The sequence below is a fragment of the Excalfactoria chinensis genome, chromosome 11 (assembly GCF_039878825.1).
Source record: "Excalfactoria chinensis isolate bCotChi1 chromosome 11, bCotChi1.hap2, whole genome shotgun sequence".
In the NCBI taxonomy this organism is placed as follows: Eukaryota; Metazoa; Chordata; class Aves; order Galliformes; family Phasianidae; genus Excalfactoria; species Excalfactoria chinensis.
This window is the reverse complement of record NC_092835.1, coordinates 17,396,213-17,424,170: the sequence shown is the minus strand read 5'-3', so window position 1 is coordinate 17,424,170 and position 27,958 is coordinate 17,396,213. Positions and strand designations below refer to the sequence as shown.

The 27,958-nt window shown below is 46.0% G+C and overlaps 1 protein-coding gene and 1 non-coding gene across 2 annotated transcripts; both read left to right on the top strand.

Annotated features, from left to right (window-relative positions):
• The first annotated feature begins 160 nt into the window (after positions 1-160).
• Positions 161-27,845, top strand: SF3B3 (splicing factor 3b subunit 3). Its single transcript, XM_072346396.1, has 26 exons — positions 161-291; positions 676-942; positions 1,265-1,591; positions 2,332-2,504; positions 3,362-3,503; positions 4,516-4,628; positions 5,344-5,481; positions 5,846-5,949; positions 7,107-7,272; positions 7,530-7,625; positions 8,162-8,234; positions 13,496-13,647; positions 14,050-14,205; positions 14,575-14,730; positions 15,306-15,449; positions 16,334-16,456; positions 17,870-18,024; positions 19,075-19,249; positions 19,843-20,048; positions 20,953-21,109; positions 22,450-22,575; positions 23,806-24,018; positions 24,921-25,019; positions 25,471-25,614; positions 26,249-26,353; positions 26,927-27,845. Exons 2-26 carry the CDS (start codon positions 873-875, stop codon positions 27,065-27,067), a joined length of 3,654 nt encoding a protein of 1,217 aa, XP_072202497.1. The 5' UTR covers positions 161-291; positions 676-872; the 3' UTR covers positions 27,068-27,845.
• LOC140257543 (small nucleolar RNA SNORD111) lies at positions 1,772-1,853 on the top strand. The gene has a single exon (XR_011905051.1). It is a non-coding gene; the product is annotated as a small nucleolar RNA SNORD111 (small nucleolar RNA).
• Positions 27,846-27,958: the final 113 nt, after the last annotated feature.

Genomic DNA, 27,958 nt, shown 5'->3' with positions numbered 1-27,958 from the left:
GCTCCGTTCCGCCTGGAAGAACGGAATGGTGACTCCATCTCGATTCTCTGAGCTTTGAGGTGTTGGGGGAATTTTGTGGAGGCTCTCAGAGTGATGGAGCGCTGATGTTGGTCCGTGGTTATTCAGGCACTGCCGCGGACAGCCACATCCTCTCACAGCGCGCGCGTCGGGCTTCGAGGAAGGCCCCGGCAAGGAAGCGCGGGAGTGCAACACGCAGGCGCGGGGCTGATGGCGGAGCGGGTCGGTGGGGCGCCCGCCTAGGCCGGAGCAGCATCCGCCGCCATCCGCACGGTAGGGACGCTCCCGCCGTGCTGTGCCTGTCCGGCGGCGGCCTCTCGGCTGAGGCAGTGCGTTGTAAGCCGCCATTTGTGGGGTGGGAGCGGCCGTAGGCCCCACGGGGCCCGAGCGATGAGGGGCGGCTGGGCTGGGCCTGAGCGTCAGGCAGGTCCTGGGGCCGGGTGTGGGGGAAAGCGGTTCGGGAACCGAAGGCAGGTTCCATCGCTCCGGGGCCTGAACGACGGAGGTTCCTGTGTGGTTTGGGCTCATCCAACCTGGTCTTGAGCACCTCCGGGAATGGGGTGTCCACAACTTCTCTGGGCGGCTGTGGCGGGGCCTCTCGTTGAAAGTTGTCGCCCAACACCTAATCTACATTTCCTCTCTTTTAATTTAAAATAGTCCCCCGCCAGCCTGTCACTGAGCTGGTCAGCAGCAGCTGTAAGCTCTAAATCTGCTGAGAAAGATTGAAGTTCGATCTGCAGGCAAATGAGAGAACGTCAGTTCTGCTGTTGTATCCCGTGAATGGTTTTGGCTGCACAAATACCTGTTGCACATTCACTGGAGCTACGAGAAAGTGAAGCGAACCCATTGTCAGCATGTTCCTGTACAACCTCACGTTACAGCGTGCCACAGGCATCAGCTATGCCATCCATGGCAACTTCTCAGGTAACTTTCCGTCCTGTAATGTTGATTGCCTTAGGCTATTTCAGACAGTAGGGGAATAAAAGGAGCTTCTGCACTGTTTGGTTGCTGAAGCTAATCCGTATCAGCATAGTTGAGTCTTTTTTTCTGGAGGCGTTCTATCATTTGATCCAAATGGTGCAACTTGAGCTATTGGATCGTGTGGAAAGAGAGGAAGTTTGGCTTAAATGCGGATTTAATTTAGTGTTTTATATTCACAATCTATTAAAAGATGCTCAAACTGCAGGGCACCTTGCTTGGTGACTAAGTTGCATTGAGTTCTGCTGCATTGTTGCTTATTCCTTAGGAACCAAACAACAAGAAATTGTTGTTTCCCGGGGCAAGATCTTGGAGCTGCTCCGCCCGGACCCTAACACAGGGAAGGTTCACACCTTGCTGACCGTGGAAGTGTTTGGGGTTATCCGCTCCCTCATGGCCTTTCGGCTGACAGGAGGGACCAAAGATTACATAGTTGTGGGCAGCGACTCGGGGCGCATTGTTATCCTGGAGTACCAGCCCTCCAAAAACGTGTTTGAGAAGATTCATCAGGAAACCTTTGGCAAGAGCGGATGTCGTAGGATCGTTCCAGGCCAGTACTTGGCCGTAGACCCGAAGGGCCGTGCTGTCATGATCAGTAAGTCAATCTAGAGACTTGTTGGTTTTTTTTCTTGGTTTTTATTCTTTTCTTGGAGTTAATAGAAAGAAGGAAAAGAAGCCAGCCAGGTTTGTGGTGAGCGGGCAGGACCCTGATATGTGATGTCTGGGAGAAAAGTTAGTGCTGCAGCCACCCCTGCTGTGCTGTGGTCAGCTTCTCCAGCCTGAAGTGATGATCTGAATTCATGTCTCTTCTCTGAGGTTTATTGTGGAGACAACTAGAAGAATTTCTGATCAGGCTTCATAGCTAAGCATTAGTGTTAGTAACCTTAGTTACTTGGTTGGCCGACCAGCATTGCTAACAATTGTGCTTTTACAGCCAACAGGATGACAAGCTTGTAGAGTGAGAGTAAACACTACTAGTGCATGAACCTCCATAGTTTGCCAAAGCAGGTTTTTTTTAACTTGTTCTTATTTCCATGCAGTCCATCATGTTTTGTGTGGTGGAATGTGAGTAGATCTGCCTGTAGCTATTAGGAGCTGAGTACTGGGCTAGTTATACCTTACCCAAAGAGTCAGAATTAAGCTTTAGAGCTGGATTTGTTGCTTGTAGTCTGAGATGTTAAAAATGAGCTATTTGAAGATAATTGGTGGCACAGAGATGAGTACCAATAGCAGATTTCAGCAGCAAAATCATGCCGACGTTTTGTTGTGAAGTTTTCTATCGGGGTGGGGGTAAGACAGATGTCATCACCAGGCATTGCTGCCCTTTTCTTGCAGGTGCTATTGAAAAGCAGAAGCTGGTGTACATCTTAAACAGAGATGCTGCAGCTCGGCTCACCATTTCCTCCCCACTGGAAGCCCACAAGGCCAATACCTTGGTCTACCACGTGGTGGGAGTCGATGTGGGATTTGAAAACCCAATGTTTGCTTGTCTGGAAATGGATTATGAGGTGAGAAGACTTTGGTGGCTTTGTTATTTCTCTTCTGTCCTGCTTCACCTGCCTGTGAAGCCAAGGCACGTTGTCTGCCTTTACTGTCTGAGATAACTTTTATTTGTCTCAAGCTTACCTGCCTTACCTTTGGACAGAATTGGAAGGTCTGTTTTGTTTTGGTAATTCTTGTTGCTGTTGAACTGCACACATGCGTGTTTTCGTTCTGTGAACCTTTTTTTGAGCATCTTCTGCCAAGTCTTTTGGGCTTTATCCTAATGTTGTTTAAAACTCTTTTGTGGTACATTAGTTTTGCTCCTCCTTTCTTGAAAGACATCTTGTTCTGGTGCTGTCAGCAGGTAGCACATCAAGAACAAACCTTTTGCTGTTAAAATATTGCCTGAATTTTGACCAAGTTGTTTCCTTTGGACAGTGTACCTATTAGCTGTCTGAATAAGCACCTAAAGAAAAGCGACTGCTCTGTTGTTCTAGAGGTTAAAGCTGTACTTGAGGGCAAGTCTTAGTACTGTAATTTATATGCGCCCTGAAGTCTTTTGTGTGTCAGAGAGGGTGGAGGTATGATTGTTGTCTAGAGGTTTCTAAGTAAAACCACAGGAGCTTTTACTGTTATGTATTGCAGCAAGTCTGCTCAGGCTCTGATGGCAGACATGGTTACTGTGTGGTAACAGGCTTGAGCTGATGTGTGTAGACGTTCCTGGGGATGTGAAGTTCCCACTGCTGCTGTAGACTTCAGTGAAAGAATGATCTCTGAATGTGTATAAATTGCTGCTTTTCACTCATGCTATTTCAGCTCTTAGAATATTTTCACACACATACCATTGGTGGCTTGAATGAAGTGTTCATGTTTTGCGTTTTAGGAAGCAGACAACGATCCAACAGGAGAAGCAGCAGCCAACACACAACAGACCTTGACATTTTATGAGCTGGACTTGGGTTTGAACCATGTTGTTAGGAAATACAGTGAGCCTTTGGAAGAGCACGGCAACTTCCTTATAACAGGTACTGCCCACCTGGCTGCTGAGACACTTTACTGTGAATCTGTTTGGTTCCTTTTCTGAAGGGAGCAATGTCACTATGCTTCAGGTGCTTGGAGTTGTTTGGGTGGTAGTCTGAGCCATTAGTATTAAGTCATTGATGAGACAGGTCATGAGTAATGGCTCACATGTGGAAATGTGCAGAAAATGTGCAGATACAGCTGAGGTTTGAAGACTGCTCTATAGTTCTCTTATATCTACACTGATTCTTGTTGTTCAGAAGTTAGATATTAAACAAAACTAGCTGGTGACAGATGCAAAAGAATGTAATTTGAAGTTATGCATACATAATGCAACAGCACTGCTGTTCTACTCTTTTGAATGGGATTTGAGTGGCTAGTGTGCATGCAAAAAAGCCAGTACATAACCATACACTAAAGACCCTTCTACCAGGGTTTGATGCAAAGCAAACACTTTCAATCTGAGGAAGTGCTGAACTGCAGGCATCTCCACGTGGAAAGAATCTGAGAGCTAGGTATGCTTACCCTGCTGTTGCAGTCGTAAGCAAATACTGGGCTGATCTGCTTGCTGCTGCCCTTCAGTAGTGTCTTCTGTTACGCTGGGCTCCCAGTAGAACCATTTTAATAAACATTTTTAGATGAAAGATCTGTCAGAAAAGCATCTGATACTGTGACAGCAAGCAAACATGCCAGTCACTGACAAGTTGCTGATGTAGTATTCTGGGCCCAGTGAGGCTTTCTAGATGAGAATGAGAAATAAAGGATGAAACAAGGAATTTACTTGGAGATGTATCTTTTATTTTTCCTTGTCTGTCAGTTCATTCTGCCCTGTTTTTATGCCCACACAGAAAGCTGTAATCAGTGTTGATCTTTCTCCCTAGAAAAATTCATATATTCAGGGTGATGCAGAGCTATGCTGTTCCAAAAAAAACCCAACAAAATCAATCCTTTATAAGTAGTAGTTCAGATCTGTGGTAAGAATTCTTCTTGTGGTGATGTTTCCTTGTTGTATTTCAGTTCCTGGTGGTTCTGATGGACCTAGTGGGGTACTGATCTGTTCAGAAAACTATATCACTTACAAAAACTTCGGTGACCAGCCGGATATCAGATGCCCAATTCCCAGGAGACGGGTGAGAATTCTGGGATTCCTCCTTTACCTTTTTATAAGATGTTCTTTGTTATTGCTGAGTGAGTTTGCCAGTATCGGGGAGTGATGAAAACAGGATTAAGAGTCTTGCTAGCCTGTCATCTGCCTTGATGGCTGCACTCCTAATCCATGAGGGAAGATGATGCATGGCCTGATGTGATGAGTTTGTTTCATGTCTCTTCTCTGAAATTGATGCTGAAGATACTCCTAAGACTCTGATCAGGTGCTTGTGGCAGTGCTGTCAGTGTAAGGTAGGATGACTTGAGGTGTTGGGTCGTGGTTGCCCTTGTGCATACAGGTGAATTCGATGGCTGCTTTATTGCATGTAAGGCTTAGTTCTCTTCCTTCACTACTGCAGATCATTGTGTTCTCTGGCAGAGCTTTCAATACCTATAGAAGCTCAGGTGCTGAAAAACACCTGGTTGTGTTACTGCTGTGTTTGGTTTTGATGTTTTGGGGTTGTCTGAGAGAAGGGCAGAAAGGATGGGAGGGGGAAAGCTTAGGCATGGTGTCTTAGAAATGTATTTCCTTTTGGGGGAGAGATGTGCAAGCTGTAACGGAGTGGATGTGCTTTATACTGAAAACTTTTTTGTGCGCTGTCAGTTCTCAGACACCTGTGAAATGGAAGTACTTCAGTCAGTGAAACCACATCTGTACCGGTCCTTTCCACCAATCATTTCTGCTTTCTTTCTTGATAGAATGACTTGGATGACCCAGAGAGAGGTATGATATTTGTCTGCTCTGCTACACACAAGACCAAGTCCATGTTCTTCTTCCTGGCCCAGACAGAGCAGGGAGACATCTTCAAAATCACCCTGGAGACTGATGAAGACATGGTAAGCTGTATTTGAAGAACAACAAGAAACACTCATTTAGAGGAACTCTTAGTTCATAGTTTTGCTTGTTTCTCTGAAGTGATAAATATGTGCTATTTCGGGTTTTGCTGTGTGATGGCATGTATTCTACGTTTTTTGGTAATACTGTTATGCTCACAACTATTAACTGCTGTTCCTCATAGTGACAGTGCAGGGTGCACAGAGTTCTTGTTTGTGTGCTGTAATCGATCTTGTTGCAAGTTGAGGGAACTAGCTTGGCAGACCCAGCTGGTCTGTGAATTGAAATACTTAACTTCGACTGCAGTGGCTTGCTGCTGCTTACCCTAGTATTAGTATTAGGCAACAAAAAGATTTCTGCTTTCAGGTAACTGAGATTCGACTGAAGTACTTTGACACCGTTCCCGTAGCCGCTGCCATGTGTGTGCTGAAGACAGGATTTCTCTTTGTGGCATCTGAATTTGGAAACCAGTAAGTAAACAATTTCACACCAGTGGTTTTCCCCTGAAACAGGCTAATTCTGTTGGTGACTGCAGTCTGACCCTTGACTTCAGTGAATGTGAAAAGACAACATCTCAGTTTTAATGGGTGGATTAATTCTTTGTTCACATGGCGTGACTGAAGAGGGGAATTTTCTTTTTGCTGATCCCAGATATAATATTGTAGTGTAGAAAACAAAAGATGGTGTGTTTTTGCAGTTGGGAGAACTGGGCATTCCATTTTATGTACATCAGTCACATCCTGATGGTTAATTTGATTGATTTTCATTGGATGTGTGTGTGTACTACACCATCTCTCACAATGTAACTGCAGACTCGGGAGCTAGTAAGGTTTTTTATCAGTAGCCATACGGTCCTTTTCTTAGTAGAAGCATTGTGGAGGACCTTCTCTTTTCCTACTCAGGGGTGTAGAATACTCCAAAGATTCTGAAAAGTCTTCCTGTGCCTTTGAACTTGGCTTTACAGCTGTGCATTTACAGGAATGGAGATTAATTCTCTTCTGCCTGCATCTGCAGAGTCAGCCACATGGGGGAGTTCCAACCAGTTTACCAGTGTGAATCTGAATTGCACTGTATAAAGCAGTCTTTTTGAGAAAGACGTGTTAATTTCAGCGTTATTAAAAACAACAAATAAATTGGTTTATCTTTCTGGATTTCTGTTTTTCCTCTGAAGTTCAATGTGGTTGTTGTGCTATTTAGGGTAGTAAAATGGAATGGGGAGTGGGGCTAAGAATAATGAGGTGAGAATATGCCAATAAAATACATAACTGGATTTGTGGCTTTGGTCCTTGGCCTTGCTTGTGGCCTCAGCTGTCAGTGCTTTGGCTTTAACACTAAAATGTCTCAAAGGCTCGGGTAAACAGAAGGCGCAAAACTCTGCAATACTTTGCCAATGACAGCTACAAATGAGACCTTGATTTTCGTTATTTATTTTATTTATTGAGCATCTGATTCCCTTATAACACTTCCTTTTCATGATGAAAATATACCCTAGGGCTAAATTTTAATAGTTATATAATACAGAGAAGGATTTCCCTAAATTTTGCTGAATATTTGGCTAAGCTGTATTAGAGAAGACTGCGTGCACTCCACACTGAACATGGCTGATTTTTTCACTTTCTGTCTCAAGTTATCTGTACCAGATAGCCCACTTGGGTGATGATGATGAGGAACCAGAGTTCTCATCTGCCATGCCTCTTGAGGAAGGAGACACATTCTTCTTTCAGCCACGACCTCTCAAAAACCTGGTGCTGGTGGATGAATTGGACAGTTTGTCTCCTATTCTGTGCTGTCAGGTAGGTTGCTATCAGCAAGCTCCCTTCTGTTTGTAGGGCCCTCTCGCTTAGAGGAAATGATTATAGATGCATGACTGTTTTTCCGTGCTTACCTGCAGAGTCAGCAAAGATGTGTTATCCTATGTTTCCAGAAAGACTGCACTGTACTGAATGCTAATAGAAAAGCTGTTCTGCTGAATTCTCAGCCACCTGCTTAAGACTGTTACTGATCTGTTCACTTCCTGTGGCTCAGTTTTATTTTATCTCCTTCCACACAGATAGCAGATCTGGCCAATGAGGACACACCCCAGCTGTATGTAGCCTGTGGTCGGGGGCCACGGTCATCTCTGAGGGTTCTAAGACATGGACTTGAGGTAAACCTTCCAGCACATTAGAAAAACAGCTTGAGGGGTAAGGAATGTGAGAGACAGTCCAAGCAATAAGGGTGCTCTAATGAAGGGATTGTTCTTTTTGCTATAGTCTGGAGGGAGAGTAACTTTGTAGGTTTGTGCCTTGGAAACAGAAAGACTGTGCTGTTTACTTTTACAAGCTCAAAGGCTTTCTGTTTTATTGGCTCTAAACCACCTGCATTTTGTCTCTAATGCTTGAATGTATTGAACTGGAACTCTCCCAGTGTCTTTGCCAGCTGCTGCTGCTATCTGTTTGCTGGGGGTGGATGACTTTGCTTTAAAGCTGTTCCTCTGGAGCTATAATGTTGCAATCTCACTGCTGAATATATTCTATCCCCTTGCACATCTGGTACTGGGGGGAGAGCATCAGAATAGGGAATTTGCTAGCTTTCCTGTCCAGTTGTGGGAAAGCTTAAAAACTGCTGATTGTTCATTACAGTAGGACTGAAGCAAGCCTGAACATCTGTTGTCAAAAGAACCTGGTTCCTGTTTTTTCTTAGGTATCTGAAATGGCCGTCTCAGAGCTGCCCGGTAACCCCAATGCTGTATGGACTGTGAGGAGACACGTTGAAGGTATGCAGTATTTTCCTTAAGCTCAAGGAACTGGGTGTTCTGCAGCCACCTGTTTGTACTTTGAAGCCACCCTCTGGTCCCCTAGAATTGTCATGCTTCCGTTTGACAAAGAAACTGCTCACAGCTGCATCCATCGCACAGTGTGCCGCATCAGCTGTGCATTTACAGACCGAAGCTGCTGAACTTCTCATTTCCCAGTTCCCGTAAGGTTTTGCTCTGACATTCATAGGCAGTGATTATGCTTTTTATTGGAGCATACTTGCTATTCTTCATATGTGTTGACAACTGCAATAATCAACTCTTTGTGAGCGAGTGGGACAGAAATTATGGAAAAAAACCCCAGATAAATCAGCAGCAGTATCTGTTTTATTGCTTCCCTCCGTGCATATCTTTAAAGAAAACATTCTGTTTGGAGTGGGACACACTGCCTGTTGAAAAAACCCGGCAGGGTTTGGGTGCTGCTCCCTCCAGGATGTTATTGAAATTTGCAAAAGGGGTTGTAGGGTTTTTTTGTTTTTTTTTCCTGATCTCAGATAATGAGTTTGCTTTGTGAAAGATGAGAGGAAATGGACTCCCTTGTCCTGCCTTTCTGCTGGAGGTGAGAACAAGTCCTCAGAAACATCTAAAAAGCCTGATACAAAACTATCTAAGTACTGATAAATCTCCATAGATAAGTCTCCATAATTACTTCTGAGGCAGTGCAGATCTTGCAAAGACTTGCTGTAGTTTTATGCATCGGGTATAGAAATGCCGGATTGTTATAGTGGAGAGCTCAGCCTTCTGTGTTGGTATGGTTTCTTATTTTTAAGCAGTCTTAGAGTAGCGTGTCTTCCAGGGAACCTGTAGCCCTGTGGAGATTTCAAACAGTGCTGTAGGATTTACCTTTGTCATTTGAGACCTGCCTTTGATTTCTGTACTGATGCTCTGAGACTCAAGTACTGCTTGAGCAGCGTGGAAAGAACTCTGAGCGGGAAGTTCCCGCATATTCCCCAGAACTAAAAAGGAGCAGAAGGAAAATATTTCCACAGTTCCTATCCAAACCATGTGTTTTTCTTTAGAAGAAGCATTCCACTTTGTTAGAGGCAAATCCATGCTCCAGTCCTGGTAAAGAAGTAGGTAACTTTCTTTTCCTTTAAAAAATTGAGCCTTCTAACAACATTTTAGAATTCTAAGACCTCTTCTGTTGGAGTTGCAGAGGATGACTGACTCTCAGGAGATGGAGGACCATTGCTAACCTCACTACCTCCTCTTTTTTCCTCCACCAGATCCTTAGAGTTTCGGCACAAGGATCTCAGTGATTTCAGAAGGACTGGAGTCTGTTGCTGTTGTGACCCCTAGTACTTTGTGTATATAAACATCCTTAAGGCCAATCACCAGGTTACAGCTCTTTGAATTCACAGCCAGTGTTTTGTAATTAGAAAGACTGCAGGATGCCTTCAGACGACTATCTAACTCTGAAACTGCACAAGTGCTATTCTTTGGAATGTTCAGTTCTCAGCATCGAGTTGCCTGGCTCTCTCTCAATGCCACAGTGTGCTCATGCTGTGAGGCCTCTGTAAGACACACACAAGCTTGCAGCCTTCAGAGCAAATACTAACCCTGGCTGGTACGTAGTGATACACACTACCAATACCAAGCCTCTTTTTTTCTTCCGCAGGTGGCTGGTGGTGGAGGTGCTGATCACCACAGGTGTGTACATACTGCTAGGGGTTACTGAGCTGTCCCACAGGTTAACCACAGAGAATCCCAAAATCACGGGGCTAATTCTATGCTAAGCTTCTCAGTAAATGAATTCTGGAAGCTGTCCTGTAGTTGGAAGTGGTTGTGTTTGTACTTCAGGAGCTAAGGAGTACAAAGCAACTTCCATTCCATTTCAGGATCTCCAAAGTGCAAAATAATTGGCTCTGTATCTCTACAGAATGCTCAGTTCTCGCTGAAGTCAGGGGTGCACATTTCAAGGGTACTTTCAGCTCCCCTTCTGGACTGAGGATTGGCTCCCAGCCACGTAATTGGGTTTTATCGCCTCATAAGTGTGCCTGAAGTACCTGCAGGTATTGCTGGCATGGTTGCTGGTGTATGGCTGCCCAAGAAACAGAGGAGCATGTGGAATTTGGGCCAGGTCTTTCTTTTGCAGTTGGATATGGAGGACTGCATGCTAGAGGGCTGTGTGCTTTGCAGCAGAGAGGGATGTCAGCTGAGTCCCAGCAGTCTGTAGTCACTTCTCACACAAGAAATGATGTGCAGTGAGTCACAGCTGCAGAGTCTCCATGCAGTAGTAAACAGAAGCCTAGGGAGATGTGCTGTCATGCCATCAATGTCTTTGGAGTGAGAATAATCCTGAACTTTGTCACTGCTCATCTATTTGTCCCCTGAACCTGTCTTAACTAGTGGAGGCTGTATTTGCATCAGTGCAAATTCATGTGCTGCAGAGCATGAGAAACCTGTTTCTTGGGTGTGGACTGGCTTCTCACAGTGTAATTTTCTTGGACCGACTCAAACTGAATTCATGACAAGTAGCAAAAAGGATGGTAGTGTAACGTTCGTGGGCTGAAATGTGATGTTTATATAACTGATCCTGACGTGTGCACGAAGCTGCAGAAAACTTGTAATGAAGGCACAGGAGAATGAGTCCAGCTGTGGTTCTTCAGAGTCATTAAAATGACTCTGTTGCTTGCTGAAAGGGAGCTAACTGGAGCAATTAGAACAGTAATGAACATCCTTGAAGTCTGTGTCTGCACGCAAAATAATGCGTTATCTGTTCAGAACTCTGGGCAGCCTGATGTTGTGCTTGGGATTGCAGAGAGCTAAGTAGATATCTTTTCATATTAAAATAGATGGTTCTCTTTCTGACGAGAATACTGAGTGTGCCCCGGGGATTTAGTCTTCTTAATTTCAACTCGGCAGTTTTTCTAAAGCAAAATTGCATTGTTTGTATCTGGATGAATGCGTCTTATTCACTGACTTCATTCTGGTAAATCAAACCCTTTATTTCAAAAGCTCCAGCAGAGAGGCATTAAGCAACACTACTGGACTTCGAGCAAAAATGCACTTGTCACTATTACTGACACAGAATTAAAGACATGCTCTAATGTAACCAAACCAGTGAAAAGAAAGAGCTAGAAGTCTTAAGAGGTAAGAATGAGTTTCGTTTGGAGTAGGACTAAGGGAATCTGTTTCGCTTTCAAATGGGAGCTCTTTGTCCTGCTCCAAATCACATGGTTGAGCCTCCAACTGGGACATGGTGGTTTATCATGGGAATGACAGCCTCCAGGGAAAAAAGGAACCGCTCTCAAGGAGTTGGGAAAGTGATGATGGACTTTGAAATGGAATTTTTAGCACATCCTGTCTACGAGATATTTATGAATTAAAGGTCAGTGAACTGCTAGAATCTAGTTAAAGCAGTCAAGGAATTCTTGTAGACTTCTGGTGTTGAAAAAATGCATGCTAGGTTTAAGAGAAGGTCTTATTTAGTGTGGAGAAAAAAGCTGTGTAGCAGCGTGCATCTTACTGAACTCTTACCACCTGCTGTTAATGTTAGAGGAATTCTTCTGTTAAGCCAAGTGTTTAAATAGTTGGCCTTACTAACCAGTTTCTGTGTACAGGTTCAGGTCTCCCTGATTTCCTGACACAGACCTGCTCCTGTTGATGCTTGTATTTTTTGGGTTGTGATTGCTTAATAGGGTAGTGATGGAGTTCATGCCACAGGGCAGTACTGGAATTGCTTTAACTACACAAAACTCCTCAGTTTGACCAGAGCTGTGGCCTGTAGGCCAGATGTTGGAGAGACAAATGATGGTTTTTTTACTTGCATATTTTCAGCTGTATGTAAGAGCTCTGTTATAAATATGACACAGCAGATTTGGCAACACCTTCCTCTAAGCAGGATGGGTAAGAAAACAATCTATTCCTGGAGCGCTTGTTTCAGTTAACCTAACTGGACTGATTGTTATAAGGTGATATGTGTTAGTTGCTGGCATTCTATATTCATCCCAGCGAGAGCTCCCTGTTTGCTTTATGTACTTGGAGGTTCGTTTACCATTTCTCCTTGTCTCCCCTGCCTGTGGGCTAATCACGGTGATGCTGCTGAAGGGCCAGACCTGGGCAACTCTCTCGTAGCCTCACCTTTGCTTATTCTCTAGTGTTGTGGTGCATAAGTTTGAGCTCTGATTTGGGTTGAAGTGGGTAATTTCTCCTTTAGAAGAAATAGCACTTGCATGGCAACAGCATCAGAAGTGAAGTAGCTGCTTTGAGACAATTCTATTTCTCTGTTGAGACTCCTGGCTGCGTTTCCCAGCAGACTTCATTGTTCCTGTTACTTTCATTCTGTTTTAATGAGGCTCTACTCTCTTTAATGCCTCTCATTTTTGGTAGAATGCAAATTACAGTAGTGGACCAGAGCATTTCCTTTACCCTTTACCCTGTCCTACTCTCGTTTCCCACAATTTCCTTACTTCCATGTGAGCAATTATATCTATTTTTAATAGCAGAGCTCTTCCACATCCAAGCTACTGGACTCTCCCAAGCTGTCTCCTTTGAGAGAACCCAGCACTGGAGATAGTAGCTCCAACGCTGCCATGTATTCCAGTGAGAAGTGAAGGTCATCACTTCCTCTATCTTAAATGTAATTGCTTCTCATCCTGGGAATCCATATGGATGCTGTGTGAATGAAAGCTAGTTGAACTTCTGGATGAGGGTAGAGCAGGCTAACCCTGAGCTCCTCTGCTCCAGCTGTCTTCAGCCTTTTCTTATGTGGATACAAACAAGAGATGTGGTCTTGCAAAGTCCTGTTCATAGAATCCATGCTGCAGTTTCTGCAAATAGATTCCATGTGTTTTGCTTTACTAGAGTCGAGTGTTTCATTCGACTTCGCTGGCTGTTAAATCTGGATTCGTTTCCTCGTGTGAGGTGGGGCAAGTGTCTTAAAGGCTTTTAGACCCTGTGCTGTCCTTGAGAGAAAGGGAGAGTAGGCAGGAGGTTGCTTGCCAGATTCCAGATCATGAATTGACTCTGTATCATCGTTCGATTCCCCCAGCTCAGTCTTGCGTTGTTTGGTGTTGAGCACTGGATGACTTTTGCACAGGGTGTCCTAGGACGAACTTGCACAATATTGCCAGCAGATGTAATTATCACAGGAATTCTGCTGAAGAGCAGCTGCTAGACATTCATCAGGCTGTTAATTTCAGCGGGAGGCCTTGCATTTCTTTAATCATCAGCCTTTTTTATTTACTTATTTATTTTTTCCCCTTTTCTCCCTTGGCCAGATGAGTTTGATGCCTATATCATCGTGTCCTTCGTAAATGCCACACTGGTGCTGTCTATCGGAGAGACTGTAGAAGAAGTGACTGATTCTGGATTCCTGGGTACTACACCCACCTTGTCCTGCTCTCTTCTGGGGGATGATGCCTTGGTACAGGTAATGGAAAGCTGCTTCTGACGTGTCCACATACATTTGCCAGTGGCTGCTTGCTGCACAGCTGTGGTTTCTACAGTAGTACATCACACGTCGTGTCAAAAGGTGTGGATTGGAAGAGAAAGACACTCGGTCTCGCCCTTTTCTATCCTGTTAGTTAAACTGGACCAGCTGAAAATGCTCTGAGCTCCCTCAGAATGTGCTCAGTAGTTCTTCACTGTAGTTCAAAGACAAAACGCTTCCAGCTGGCAAGTGGCTTTGTCCTAGTCATTCTATTGCATTGCTAATAGGTCGGTGCTGCCAGAAGTGATGCTCTCTTTTGGCTTTTGTATCAGAATCAGAACTGAAGTGGAAGTTGGGAAGGGATGGTAAATACAGGAATGAATGTGACCTTTTTTCCTGCAGGTGTACCCTGATGGCATCCGGCACATCCGAGCAGATAAGAGGGTAAACGAATGGAAAACACCAGGGAAGAAAACCATTGTGAAATGTGCTGTGAACCAGAGACAAGTAGTGATAGCACTGACTGGAGGAGAGCTGGTTTATTTTGAGATGGACCCGGTACGTGCATTAGTGTTGTGAAAGAGTTTAGAAGAACAGTGCAGATTATGGGGCCTGGCAGATACTGATCCTCCATCAAACCTGCAGGAAAGGATTTTGTTGTGAAGAGTCCTTCTGGAATGAGTCAATCAAATCTGGACTGTGTCTGCATTAGATGACTTAATGGCTAATTACAGCCTCTGATGTTCGTAACTGAGGCTGGAAGTCATAAACTTCCCTGCTACTATTGTTATTATTTGAACTGTAGCTATAAATAAAATCCAAAATACTATCTTAAAAATTAATATACAAAAGATGTTCAGAGAGACATTTTGGTGCTGGTGTGCTCAGTTACCTAATTAATGAGTCTCTTGTGTTTTTCTATCTCAGTCAGGACAGCTGAATGAGTACACTGAAAGAAAGGAGATGTCAGCCGATGTAGTTTGCATGAGTTTGGCCAATGTTCCACCTGGGGAGCAGCGCTCCCGCTTCCTTGCTGTTGGGCTGGTGGACAACACTGTCAGGATTATTTCCCTTGACCCTTCGGTGAGTAGCCATTCTGGTTTTGCCTCTTCTTCTGACTTGGAATGTTCAGAAGAGTGCTCCAGAGCTGAGCTTTGTGTGCTGTCTTTCTGTGTTCAAGCGGGTGACCGGGAAGGAATAGCTTGTATGACTTTTCTCCTCTGCAGAGCTGAGAGGAACTGTGGCCCTTGATCCTATCCAGAAACAGATTCTCTAGTTTTATCTAGTCTTACTCATGTCTGGGAGTTTAGATGATAAGATATAAAAGCATTTTCCGCTTTTTGGTTTTTTCCCCTTATCTCACTGTTTCTACCTTTAGTAAAAGTGAACCCAAGCAAGTTAGCAGCAAAACAGCCTTATCATTTCTCTGTCTGCATCATATCAGTGTTCAATGGATGACTGAAGTATTGCAGACTTTGCAGTTATTTAGCATGGAGAAACCTGAACAAACGATTCCAGGACAGTTTGAAAGGATCCAGCTTGTTTTCCACAGATCCAGGGTTGTTACCATCCCTTCCTTGCCAAAATCCATGCAGCCAGCATCTATTGTGACTTTTTTTTACCCTTCTTTCTGTAAGGAATACTTCTGTCTCTCACAGGACTGCTTGCAGCCACTGAGTATGCAGGCCCTTCCTGCACAGCCTGAGTCACTGTGTATCGTGGAGATGGGTGGCACCGAGAAACAGGATGAGCTGGGGGAGAGAGGCTCCATTGGCTTTCTCTACCTGAACATTGGACTGCAGGTGAGAGGTGTCTGCTTAGCTCTGGCAGGCGTGCATTGGTGAGCTTTTGTTGGAAAGGCAGATTGCTCGGGTAGCTGTGCCATCATACAGTGCAGCACTAAGCCTGATTGTTCCCTCCGTGTTACAACATGCTTAACAACTGTAACTGGGGAATTCACCTTATGACTTAGCAGAACTGCAAGTTTCACTGTACGTTCCTAGGCTGAACACTAGTCAAAAGACAGCATATTCTCTCAGACATCACGTAGGACAAGGTAGTGTTTTCCTCTTCCAGAAGGAAGACAAATTCTAAACATTTTTGGGTGAAATGAACTGCCTGTAGGGCAGAGAATCAAAGGAGTGATTGCCCTCAACCGCAGGCTCTGCTCTAATAAATCTGTTGCTGCATGGTTTGTATTGCGTACAGTGCAGACTCTGTGATCCTTAACCAAAAATGTTGTTTTGACAATTCAACATGTGGTAAAAATAATGGGAACGGTCTCAAGTTTCATGTCAGAATACACACTTAAGCAGCATGGTTGGGTTGGTTTTTTTTCTTTGGATAGATGCTTTGTAACAAGAGGGATTAGGAAATGGAGTCAGTCCTGGAGTTATTTCTGTGGCTTTTGTGATGTGCCCAACTTGCCAGTTTCCCTTTATTTTATCTTGTATTTTTAAAACTAATTCCTCTCTGCCCCCTGGGGAGTGCACAGGAGCTATGGTTTGTAATATTAAGAGCCTATTTAGATAGAAAGTAATTGTAGGAGGGAATCATATCAGAAGCCAGGCAAACAAAAGCGTCATTTTTCAGAAACTGTCTCTTCTGTTTTGAGTAGCGTGTAAGCTGTGTTTAGTTATTTCTTATCCGTAATTGTGATCCAACTTTCTGATTTACTGATGTCAAGAATGGTGTGCTGCTGCGAACTGTCCTGGATCCGGTTACGGGTGATCTTTCTGACACCAGGACCAGGTACCTGGGCTCACGGCCTGTGAAGCTCTTCCGAGTTCGAATGCAAGGCCAAGAAGCGGTGAGTGAGGCCAGCTGTCGGAGGGGTATGGATCCAGTCCCCAGGTGCAGCATCCTGCTTTTCTGTATTGTCGGGCAGGGTGGGGAAGTGTCCTCACAGTGCAGCTCTGGGTAAGGGTGGGAAAGAGAATGACTTAATTATGGAGCCGCCTGCCTCGCAGCCTGCTGTTTCACAAACAGCCCCGTTCTTGTTGGTATTCCCCGTACTTCTGAGGAAGTAATGTGCAGTGCTGCCCTGTCTCCTCTGACCTGGAGTCATCTGTCCTGGAGACTGTATTTTCAGTTTATCTGAAAAAGCTCTGCGCAGATTCTTTTGCACAGAGACAGTGAAGAAACTCACCTTGGCTGCTACAATTAACAGACTGAAGGAGCCCTGTACTTCTTGACCACTTGATGCAGTTCATGGCCATCTCTTTTCTAGCCAGGGTCAACAGAGTTATCTTGCATGGTTCAAGGAAAATATTTGTAGGATTTGGCATAGAGGGGAGAACATGTTTCATCGGAAGTGCCATTTATTAGCTGTTCTGATGTGACACTGGGGAGATCAGCCACCCCCTGCTTGACTCATCTTTGGATAACACCTTCAGGGTTGAGAAATGTTGACAGCACAGGGGGCTGGAGCTGGCAGTCTGAGCTCTGCTTTAATGTTTGGTAAGCTGAATGAATCTCTGACTTGTTACTGCCAGCCTGCCAGCTCTAAGTTGGAGATGAGATGCTTTGCAGCACTAGGAGAATATATGCCTGTGGAACAGCTGAGTGCTTTTCTGCACTGAGATCAGCCTTAATTCCTTGTCTGACAGTGTGGGGAGAAAAAAAACATTGCTTGTGGCCAGTCGATGTTTGGCTTGGAGTAGCCTTGGGAGGGTTTCAGTATCATTCCAGCTTTTGCCAGCAGAAAATAAAGTTGCACTGAAGTTAAGTTAGACAAATGTGTGAACCTGAAGCATTGGAAGTCAGTCTGCTTTGTTTCACTTAATTGGTTGAAAATAGGCTATTGATACGTTTGATATAAATTTTCCTTAAGCTCTACAGCAGAGTGCTACGGCCCTTAGATTGCAATGAAGCAGTAAACCTTTGTTTTATAAAACCTGCTCCCTTTATAGGTTGCTATGTGGGCTTTTCCAGATAAAATAGTTCTTACTGTACCTCAGTTTGTGTCCATTGTCTTGGTAGTGCTTTAAAGTTCCTCTTTGTGCACCATTTCCAAATGGAATTTTCCCTTGAAAGCAGGCAGTATTTCTTGAAGGTGTGCTCTGAGCTGGATCGAGTCCAGCCTCAAGAATTTCCTTTTTGTAGCAGGAAAGGAATCCAGTTGCTGCACTGTTTGTTCATGTGCATCCATTCATCCATTGCACAGAGTGAACTTGCCCCCGCCCCCAGACATGCTAACCTTGCTGTGCTGTGTCTTTCCCAGGTGCTGGCCATGTCAAGCCGTTCCTGGCTCAGTTACTCCTATCAGTCACGTTTCCACCTGACTCCCCTGTCTTATGAGACTCTGGAGTTTGCGTCTGGTTTTGCATCTGAGCAGTGCCCTGAGGGCATTGTTGCCATCTCCACAAACACTCTGAGGTAAGGAGTGATGGGGAGCACCAGCACTGCTGGGCCAGGTTACCAGGCAGGGGAGAGGGTGAGACATTCAGTAAGAAAGAGGTAAAGTGACTTATCTAAGAATTGAGAGTGGTGGGTTTTTGTTGTTGCATTGTGGCTGTCACAAAGAAATGGTGTGGTGCACTTCTGTGATTTGCATTTTGTAGCCTGTTAAAATAACAAATGTACTCCAATTAACCCTTAAGTTATCTTATCCTTAGGGAGGGAAGTTGTTAAACACTGTAAACATGTGGTGTATTAGGAAAGTCTGTGATGTGAATGGCTACTTCGCAGAAAACAGGGCACGTGATCTAAGAAATTAGAGGCATGACAGGGATTTATTTGTTGTGTTTTTTAAATTACAGCTTAAATAGACACAGGAAAGGATAAATGAAAATAATGAGGGAACACAAATGCAAGAACTTTGCTTTATGCATTTGAACAGGCGCTTTTTCATATCTGTCCTCACTGAAGTATTTCAGCATTCATTGCTTTTAAAGGAGTCATTCTTCCTAGAGAAACTTGTGGGTTTTAGTCAGAAAATGCCAGAAGAGCTGGCATGTCAGCTGGCAGGCACAGAATACTGGCCAGTCAAGCACTGGCATTTTTCATGCTGTTGTAACTGAAGTGTCTCTGAGGAGTGCTTGATAACATATCAGACAAAGTTTCTGTCACATTTAGGTTCAGGTGACGTGTTCACCTAACGTGCACGTTGTTCATTTTGGGGTATACTTGCTTCGGCATCACAAGTGTGTCCAAAAGGGACCATTGTTCAGAGTGCACCATGGGACAGTGAAGGCCCTGGAGTCAAGAACCCCCTGCTGCAGAGCACACTGGCACAGACTCACTGAAGCCCTGAGTCTTGCCCTTCTCCGTGGAGCAATTTGTTAGTGGCTGCCTGGCCTGAGAAAGGCAGCACTGCTGGTTTCAGTGCTAGCCAGTTTCACAGAAATAAAGCTTAACTCTGTCCTTTTTCTTCCGCGTGGTTGCTTCTGGACTATGCTGAATGTTTGTACCAACTTTGTCCCCCAGGATTTTGGCACTGGAGAAGCTGGGGGCAGTCTTCAACCAGGTTGCCTTCCCATTGCAGTACACACCTCGAAAATTCGTCATTCACCCTGAGAGCAACAACCTGATTATCATTGAGACCGACCACAATGCTTACACTGAGGCCACCAAAGCGCAGAGGAAGCAACAAATGGCTGAGGTAATTGGGATGGGGGATAGGTACGCAGATCTGTTCTCCAGGGGTGACTTAAATTGCTGGAAATTGTAACTTGCTCACTAGTTCCCAGCTGCCATTGCCTGACAGCTTTAGTGCTCCAAATGCAGGAACTGAAATGGATGGAAATCTGCCTCAACACATGAATTTCAGAAGAATGCAATACTTCTGATGTTCTTTTCTTTGGGTGTTGTTACAGCAGGCTTTAAAATCTTGCCTATCAGGGATTGGTCCTGCTTGCGTAACACCATCCTCTGGGTTTTCTCTGACTGTTTGAGGATGTTTGGATTTCAGTGGGTTATTATCTTCAGTTTGCTCAATGCTGTTTCCACAGTTCTTGCTTTGGAGAAATAGCTCTCCAGACAACTGCCTCTTGGGCAGAGAAGAGCTGACAGTGCAGTGCTCTGAGCTACAGAGATTTACTGGGGGAATAAGCTCAGGGCAGATGAAAGCTTTCTGGTTTTTATGTCTTCACAAGCCATGCTCTGGAATACCTGTACTTAGAGCAGAGCGTTGGCACTGCTGGAAAGGAAATGCTCTGAGCTGTTTTTTCACTCCAGTCCTTTAATGTGCCGTAGGAAATGGTGGAGGCTGCAGGCGAAGATGAGAGGGAGCTGGCTGCGGAGATGGCTGCAGCCTTTCTGAACGAGAATCTCCCTGAATCCATCTTCGGTGCTCCAAAGGCAGGGAATGGGCAGTGGGCCTCTGTTATCAGGGTGATGAACCCCATCCAGGGAAATACATTAGATCTGGTCCAGCTAGAGCAGAATGAAGCTGCCTTCAGGTAAGAAGTAGTGCCAGACACAGCAAAAAAACTCTGCTGTTGATGAGTCTGAGGTTCGTGGTGGTGGTTTTTCTTTAATCTTCTTGTTTTCTTTGACTGTTACTGAGGGTTGAAATCCAGATGCATCGTGTTATTAGGAGGCCAGGTTAAATCCCAGAACTGAATGCCACGTGGCTTCAAGCTTTTGTCTTGCCTTTCCTTCCCATCCTGTCCTGATCTGTTTGCATGTGACTCTTAAAATTTGGTGTATCTCTCCAAATGTTTCTGCTTAGAAGGCAACGCTGGGATATGAGTGAGAGATAAGAGATCTGGGAACATGACAATGTTTTGCTCTCTCTCACTTTCCCTTCTGGATAAACTGAGCATAGGCTTAGTAGAAAGGAAGTGTTAGAGGAGCCGTGGGGGAAGGCCAGCGCAATAACTGAAGAATAACAAGTGGGGTGGAGTTAGGCCACTCACTGTAGCCCAAAAGGTTGAATCTTTCCTGTTTTGTCCAGGATTCCCAACGTGGCAGAGCTAGACACCAGTCAGGAAATAACAGTGGGAGATGGGGAAAGTTAGATGGACAGTCCAGATAGGAACAGTCTTTGAAAAACAGCTTTGAGTGGAGCTTTGCACATTGACTTGTTGGACTCTGCTTAGCAGAGCAAAGAAGTAATGTTTTAGACATATGTGACAGCTGGAGCACATCTTACTTGTGGAGTGTGGAAGAATGAAGGTACCTGCTTTAAACATTACTGCAGGGAGGAAAAATGATTTCTGAAAGTCATTTCAGTGCTGGAAGGCTGGGCTTCTAAATCTGTGCCTGTGTAGGTGCAAGCTGTGCTGCCAGGGAATGGTCTGTGTGCTGAACTGGTTTCTGTCATGGTCACGCTGGTCTCCTGCTGTGTCTTCTCATCCCCAGCGTGGCCGTGTGCCGCTTCTCCAACACTGGTGAGGACTGGTATGTGCTGGTGGGAGTTGCCAAAGATTTGATTCTGAACCCGCGCTCTGTTGCTGGGGGCTTTGTCTACACCTACAAGCTGGTGAATGGTGGTGAGAAGCTGGAGTTTCTGCACAAGGTGAGGGGGGAGGGGGCGGGGAAAGGCCTTTTGGGATGGCTGAGTTGGAATAACTGTTAGTTCATCTTGCATGCTATGGTAACATTGCGGTACTCAGTCCTCAGCAAGATGATCGTGCACATGTTAAACACAGGAAACAGTATGAAAGAAAATAAGCTGACTTCCCCAAAATAACCTGGACCATCTTCAGCTGAGAATTGAACAGATTTCCCAAGAGTCACAGTTCTTTGTAGTAGCTGTATCTTGTCTGTCTAACTGGTAAATGGGAAAGGAGCAGTGTTTTTCACAACTTCATTAAGGAGGGGAAAGAAAAAGCTCTGTTTTCACTTTGGAATACAAGTTAGGAGAGCTGCTCTGAGCAGTAGTTCGCAAAGTAGTTTGGATCGCTTGAGCCCTGGTGCTGAGGCTCAGTCCTGTGTTGGCCACATGAAGCTGTCGTCTTTCCTCTGATTCTGCTTTGTGTAGGAAGCATTGGTGGCCTGTGACCAACTTGGTCTGGAGGTCCCTGGAGCTTTATCAAAGGTTTCAGCAGAACTGTGTTTAAACAAAATTCTGTTCTTCTTCCCATGTGTTTCCAGCATGGTCGAGGTATGAACAGATGAGCACATGGAAAGGAATGTTGTGGTTTCCTTCACTTCCTACAGTGCTGGTGCAGTGAGTGGGTTCTGTCCTGGCCTAGGGCCCTTTCTACTGCCAGTCAACTCCCACATTGGAGGTGACAGCTGACTGAGTGAAGTAACTTCTCTTAACCAGCACAGCCAACCTGGGATCACTCCAAGCTCTGCCCATTCACTTTCTCTGCTGAAGCTGATCCTTTTGGACTGATTATGTAGTACTGGTGGGAGACTTTTCAGCCCTGAGTTACTGGAACTGAGGCGCACTGAAGTTGATTCACTGACAGCTTCAGAGCTTCTGTGGCAGATGAGCTAGAGACGTGGCTGTTTTGAAAGGCATCTGAATGGATTTAGGCAAAGTATAAAATCTTCCTATAGGGGATAAAGTGAAACAAAGAACAGAGGCAGCAAGGCCTCTGTTTTCCTTTGCTGCCTGCCCCAGGCAGTGTTCGTGCGGCTGTCTGACACTTCCATTGAGGTGCGCTGCCAGAAGCACACTGTACTTCTCAGAGCTCCGTTAGAACCACGTGTGGTTTGTGCTGGTGTTGAAAGGCCTACAGAGGAATGACCTTTTGCCCCATCTGTAGAAAAGGATCATGATTAGCCATGGACAGCTTTGGCACAGGCCAACCAGCTTCAGGCAAGCCATTAGCTTGAATCTTTTGTGAAGCTTGGTGTGAGATTAGCTCTGTTAATGGTGTCTCACAGTCTTCCAATTCTCTCTAGACCCCCGTGGAGGAGGTTCCTGCAGCCATCGCCCCTTTCCAAGGTAGAGTCCTAATTGGAGTTGGAAAGCTCCTGCGTGTGTATGACTTGGGCAAGAAGAAGCTGCTTCGGAAGTGTGAGAACAAGGTACTGACTTCTGTTCCTTACCATTGCTGCTAACTTGGAGTGAGTGGTGCCATGCAGCATGAGTGAAGCAAGGGTTTAGCTGCTGCTCCAACCCAGATGGGTGCACTTGGGCTTTAGTGCTGCACCTGTGTCTTGCAGGAGCGTACCGCCTGTGTCCACACACAGCAGTATTAGCAGCTCTGGCTGGACTGCTGATTTCCTCTCACCCTTCAAATTGTAGTGTTGCATTTTCCTTTCTGCACCAGCTCAGTGCAGGCCCTAAGTGGACATGGGCAGGAGTTGGAAAAGCCTGAAACTGGCCATGCAGTGGCCATCTGCTGCAGATGTGGGAGGTCTCATCCAGATATACAATAACAACTGCTGGAAATGTTTTCTTAAGTTAAGTGGTCAGCAGGCTGGGGACAGAAGCTGGATGACGCAAATGAGCACCTCTTAAGATGGTTGGAGTCCTGAAAATGGGATTTTTCTCTTAAAGTCTTTATTGGACTTACTTAAAAACCCCAAAACTACATTTTCTTCTTGATCAGCAGCTGTGATACTTTAAGAAGTATTAGAGCATGGTTTTCTGACTCCTAATTGCCCGCTCCTCCTTCTCACGCAGGTTGCAGAGCCCGTGCCATTTACTCAGTACTGCAGAGCAGAACTCCAGCAAGCTCATGGGCAGACTGGGAACTTGCAGTAGAATGACTTTTTCAGTTGTTTCTTTGTTTTTGTTGGGTTTTTTTTGCTTAAAATGAGAAACGTGCTTACATGAGAAATTAAAGCTTATCTGATGTAGTACCTGATGTTGGGCAACCCTGCCCACAGCAGGGTGTTGGAGCAAGGTGATCGTTAAGGTCCCTTCTAACCTGAGCCATCCTGTGATGCTGTGATTCTTGGGTCCTTTGTGATAAAAGTGGCGAGGAGAGACTGAAGCAGTCAGTGCTGCTGACATCTGATTTGCCAGAAGCACTTGTGTTGTGGATGTTGGTGTTAACAGGCTGTGAACGCTGTGCACTGGATGTTATGTTGCAAGGGCCCTTTATTGTCCATCTGTTTAACCTGGGGCTGTGGTATACCATAAATGATGGGTGATATTGGAGGGAATGATGGGAAACAGGGAGCCAGGTAGTTCCCAGAAGTAAATATTGTTTCAGGTGAAGGGTGGAGTTAGGGTGGGTAGTGGCACCTCATTGGGTTACACTTCCCTGTTGGAAGCACTCAAGTTTTGCCCTTTCTCTCTCTCAAAAGCACATTGCCAACTACATCTGTGGGATTCAGACCATTGGGCACAGAGTGATTGTTTCAGATGTTCAGGAGAGTTTCATCTGGGTGCGCTACAAAAGGAACGAGAACCAGCTCATCATCTTTGCTGATGACACTTATCCCCGCTGGGTCACCACAGCAACTCTCCTGGATTATGACACCGTGGCCGGAGCAGACAAGTTTGGCAACATCTGCGTGGTGAGTGTGCCTTGAAGGAGTTGGGACGTTTTGGACATGATGTATTTTTCCTTAAAACACCCATGATTTGTCTAAAAAGAATGAGAATCAGTGCGTAGCTCAAGACAACGCCCTGTACCATTCACTTGTTTTTTGCTTGGTGACTAGCTGTGGTCATAGTGGATGGCTGCAGTTTATCAATTCAGCTGAAGTAAACAAGTCAAAAAACATTGCATTTCTGAAGCATTCCATAACTTGCATTAGAGTTGTCCCTTGACTTGCTGTGAGTAGGCCTTGAAACAAAACTCCTGACTGTCAGAGGGGCCCGTGAGAGCTCTCACCAGGTTATCGCTCTTACTTTCCCTGGCTAACCCTCAGCACTGGCATTTAACTTGCTCTGACACTTCCTTGTGAAAGCTGGCTTTGTCATTGCTGACACTTCCCACTTGGCTGGCTTTCAGCAGGCGAGGAAAGAATAGATGGTCATTGTGCCAGGACTTTCATCTTTTTCCGAAGCGTGCTCGGGTGCTTTTGAGTGCAGAGTTCAGCCATTGGCAGACGTTACGCCCTGCAGGGTTTGACCAACACATACAGATCAGTCCTCCTTGGTTTCCTCAATTCATACCCTTCCACCGTTCCATTAGTGGCACTGCACCTTCAGAACAGTGCTGTGTGACTCTACCTCCTGCCAGTCTGACCTGCAGACCCCAGGCAGAGATGTGAGCTCCTGTCTGCATTTTCGAGCCATCAGTCTTGACAATGCAGTTATTTAACACCAAAGCCCTCACTGGGGAGGTAAATGAGTGGTTTAATAAGCATGAAATGATTCTTCTCGAGCCCAGAGAGGCCAAAAAGATTCTTCAGAGGTGATAACATGCAGCTGCTCTGCAGCTTTTTGACTTCTTCCTGCTCTTTCAACACAGGTGAGGTTGCCTCCCAACACCAATGACGAGGTAGACGAGGATCCCACTGGCAACAAAGCTCTCTGGGACAGAGGGCTTCTTAATGGAGCATCGCAGAAGGTAACCCACCTTTTGTGGGGTGCACGTGGTTATTGCAGGAAAAGAACACGCTGCCTTCATGTGAAATCCTCTGCAGTGCTGTCCCTGAGATCATCTAGCAGTTGTGCTCCTACACATCTAAGTGTGCAGTGGGTGATGGGCTGTCATTGGGAGCCAAGTTCTGTTTCTGAAAGCACAAGCGATGCCTATTGAGTGAGGTTTGATTGAAGCAGCATGCTCATTTTCTTTTCCTACTTTCTCTCGTTATGTGCATCTGTTTGTCCAGCTCAAGAGGGTTATTCAGCGGCGTGCTGAGCTCTGCCATCTGGTCACAGGTGGAAGGCTCTTCCTCTTTAGAAAGCAGTCTCAGAACTAGCAGGTGGCGGAATTCATTCTGCTGCTCCTCCGTCGAGCTTCCCAATGCTTTTATATGAGCTGAAGAAAACACTCGCTTCTGTGGTTTGACTTTCAGGCTGAAGTGATAATGAATTACCACGTGGGAGAGACAGTGCTTTCATTACAGAAGACCACGCTGATCCCGGGAGGCTCTGAATCTCTTGTCTATACCACCTTATCAGGGGGAATAGGAATCTTAGTTCCTTTTACTTCCCATGAGGTAAGCGAGCCCCATCTTAACACTGCAGAGCTGCTGCTTTTCTGTCCCCAACCAGTGTGTTAATTTGCTGCATCCCTTGGGGGGGGGCTGTAGGGCCCTGCAGTCTGAAAACCAGGGCTGCAGGAAAGCCTGTGGCAGGCTCAGATGCAAAGAAGAGAGAAAAAGGAGCTTTTAACTCTTCACAAAACCAGTGCAGGAGTTGATGAGCTTTTCCCATAGCTCTGCTGCTGTAAATCTGCTCACGTTTTGGAAAAGTAGCTCTGGGGGGACTTGGAATGATCAGTGAGATCATGAAGGCTGCTTTGTGCAGGAGTGTGTAGCCTGTCAGCCCTGTTCCTCAGGCACTGAATGCTTCCAGCCACAAAGATAGCGTTCTCTGCTCTGTCTGCTTCACCTCCTGGATCAGTGCACATCAAGAGCTGCACCTCTGTGCTGCCTGGCTGCTGCGTGCCTCACTTCCTGGGGCTGATCCTGGCCCAGGTGGCACGGTTGCTGTAGTTACTGCTGCAGGTGCACGCAGCGTGGAACTGGGGAGGGGATAACAACCACCAATCTCAGCTGTTGTTAGGGGCAGCGGTGCCTGGCTGATTTGCCTGGTAACGAGCTGTTCTCCTACCTCTCCTTACCTCCTTAGGATCACGACTTCTTCCAGCATGTGGAAATGCACTTAAGATCTGAGCATCCTCCTCTCTGTGGGCGAGACCATCTTAGTTTCCGCTCCTACTACTTCCCAGTGAAGGTAGGTCCGAGTGGTTGGGATCAGCTGCTCACACGAGCTGTGCTGCGGGATGCAGAGCCTCAGAGGCTTTGTACAAGCAGGTTGTGGTTGCTGCTCAGTGGGAAAGCCTGCTAATAGTGCCTGGCAGTAATGGAAGCTACTGCTGCTCTCTGTCCAGGCAGAGGGGGTGTGCTTGTGCTTGGTGAGCTCTGTGGGCTCTGAGATCTCTGACGTTGCACTGAAGAAGGTGCTTGCTTTTTGCTCACCTTGTGCAGCCTCCAGCCTTCCCTGTGCTGTGCCTGCACCCTCTGCAAGCTGAGGCTCACTGCCCCATCGCATCTATCTTCCCTTGTGTGATTCTTCAGCTGAGCCAAAGCTTTCTGGGTTTCTCCTTCATTAATCAGGCTGGCCAGTAATTAGTTTGATGCTAACTGCTGCTATTCAGCAGATGAGGTCACTGAGCACGCTCTTGTTTCCAGGACGGGATTAAGAATCTCCTGGGAACAAACTGTTTGGTGCCGTTTTCCCCCGTTTAGGCAGGGTTCAGTGCCTCTGTGCTGTGTCACTGCAGTGCTCTCCTCCTTGCTCCTTCAGAATGTGATCGATGGGGACCTGTGTGAGCAGTTCAACTCCATGGAGCCCAACAAACAAAAGAACGTGGCCGAAGAGCTGGACCGGACCCCACCCGAGGTGTCCAAGAAGCTGGAAGACATTCGCACACGCTATGCTTTCTGAGCAGCAGCTGGCAGGAGCAAAGCTTCTTGCTGGGCTCCTATGGACGCTCTTCCAAGCACAGTTGGAAGGAGGAATGTGTGTTTTATTTCCCTTTTTCTAAATACCGATTTGCTCCTCTTGGTTTATGTGTCAAAGTACCGCTATCAGACAGCAGGTCTCCCAACGCGTCCCACCGCTTACGTGAAGGCTCGTGCTAACCTGGGATCCAGCCAGAGAGAATCTCTGTTGGGAATTGCCCAAGGAAGGATGTGGTCTGACCCTCGGCCCCATCCCTGGATCAGCTCCTCTGTGTCCTTCACCCTTAAGGCTGAGGGAGGCCAAGGGTGAAGTCCTGGCCGTGCAGGAAGCACAAGCGGGCGGGTTGGGCTGAGCTGCTGTAGGACCAGATGGGTTCTTAGCATCTTTTTGGTAAAGGAAACAGCATTGGCCTGATGGAGATCTGGGTTCCTTTCAGTAGTGAGTGGGGAGAGAGGTGCAGGGTCCCACCAGCCCTGGGAGCAGCCTGGGGGAGGTCAGGCTGGGGAGGGGGATGGGGGGGGCTGCACTGCCTTGCATGTCCCCTGCGTTGCCCTCTGAACGGCAGGGGAGTTTTGAATTCACTGTTTTTTGACTGTTTTCTCTGTAAATAAGAGTTTTGTACGATGTTGTCTCTTGGGGGCGGGGAAGAGCAAGGCCTGAGTCTGGGACTTGATTTGTTTCATAATAACTTTGGCAAGAGCAGTGTCTCCAAGCTGTGACCGAGTAGCACATGAAGAATAAAAGCCTGTTTTTTAACTAGTCTGGCTCTGGGGCTCAGCTCCTCCACAAGGCTGTGCTGACCTGGGGGCTGCAGGCCGGGTGGGGACTTCCTTGCCCCCATCCTTTGTGCCCTTCTCCACCTCCTGCTTAAAG

Excerpts from the sequence above, each read along its gene's own strand:
- SF3B3 (XM_072346396.1), top strand. The coding sequence starts at position 873 with ATGTTCCTGTACAACCTCACGTTACAGCGTGCCACAGGCATCAGCTAT. Across the intron at positions 5,950-7,106 it reads GCATCTGAATTTGGAAACCA|TTATCTGTACCAGATAGCCC; the intron begins GTAAGTAAACAA and ends TTCTGTCTCAAG. Across the intron at positions 7,273-7,529 it reads CTCCTATTCTGTGCTGTCAG|ATAGCAGATCTGGCCAATGA; the intron begins GTAGGTTGCTAT and ends CCTTCCACACAG.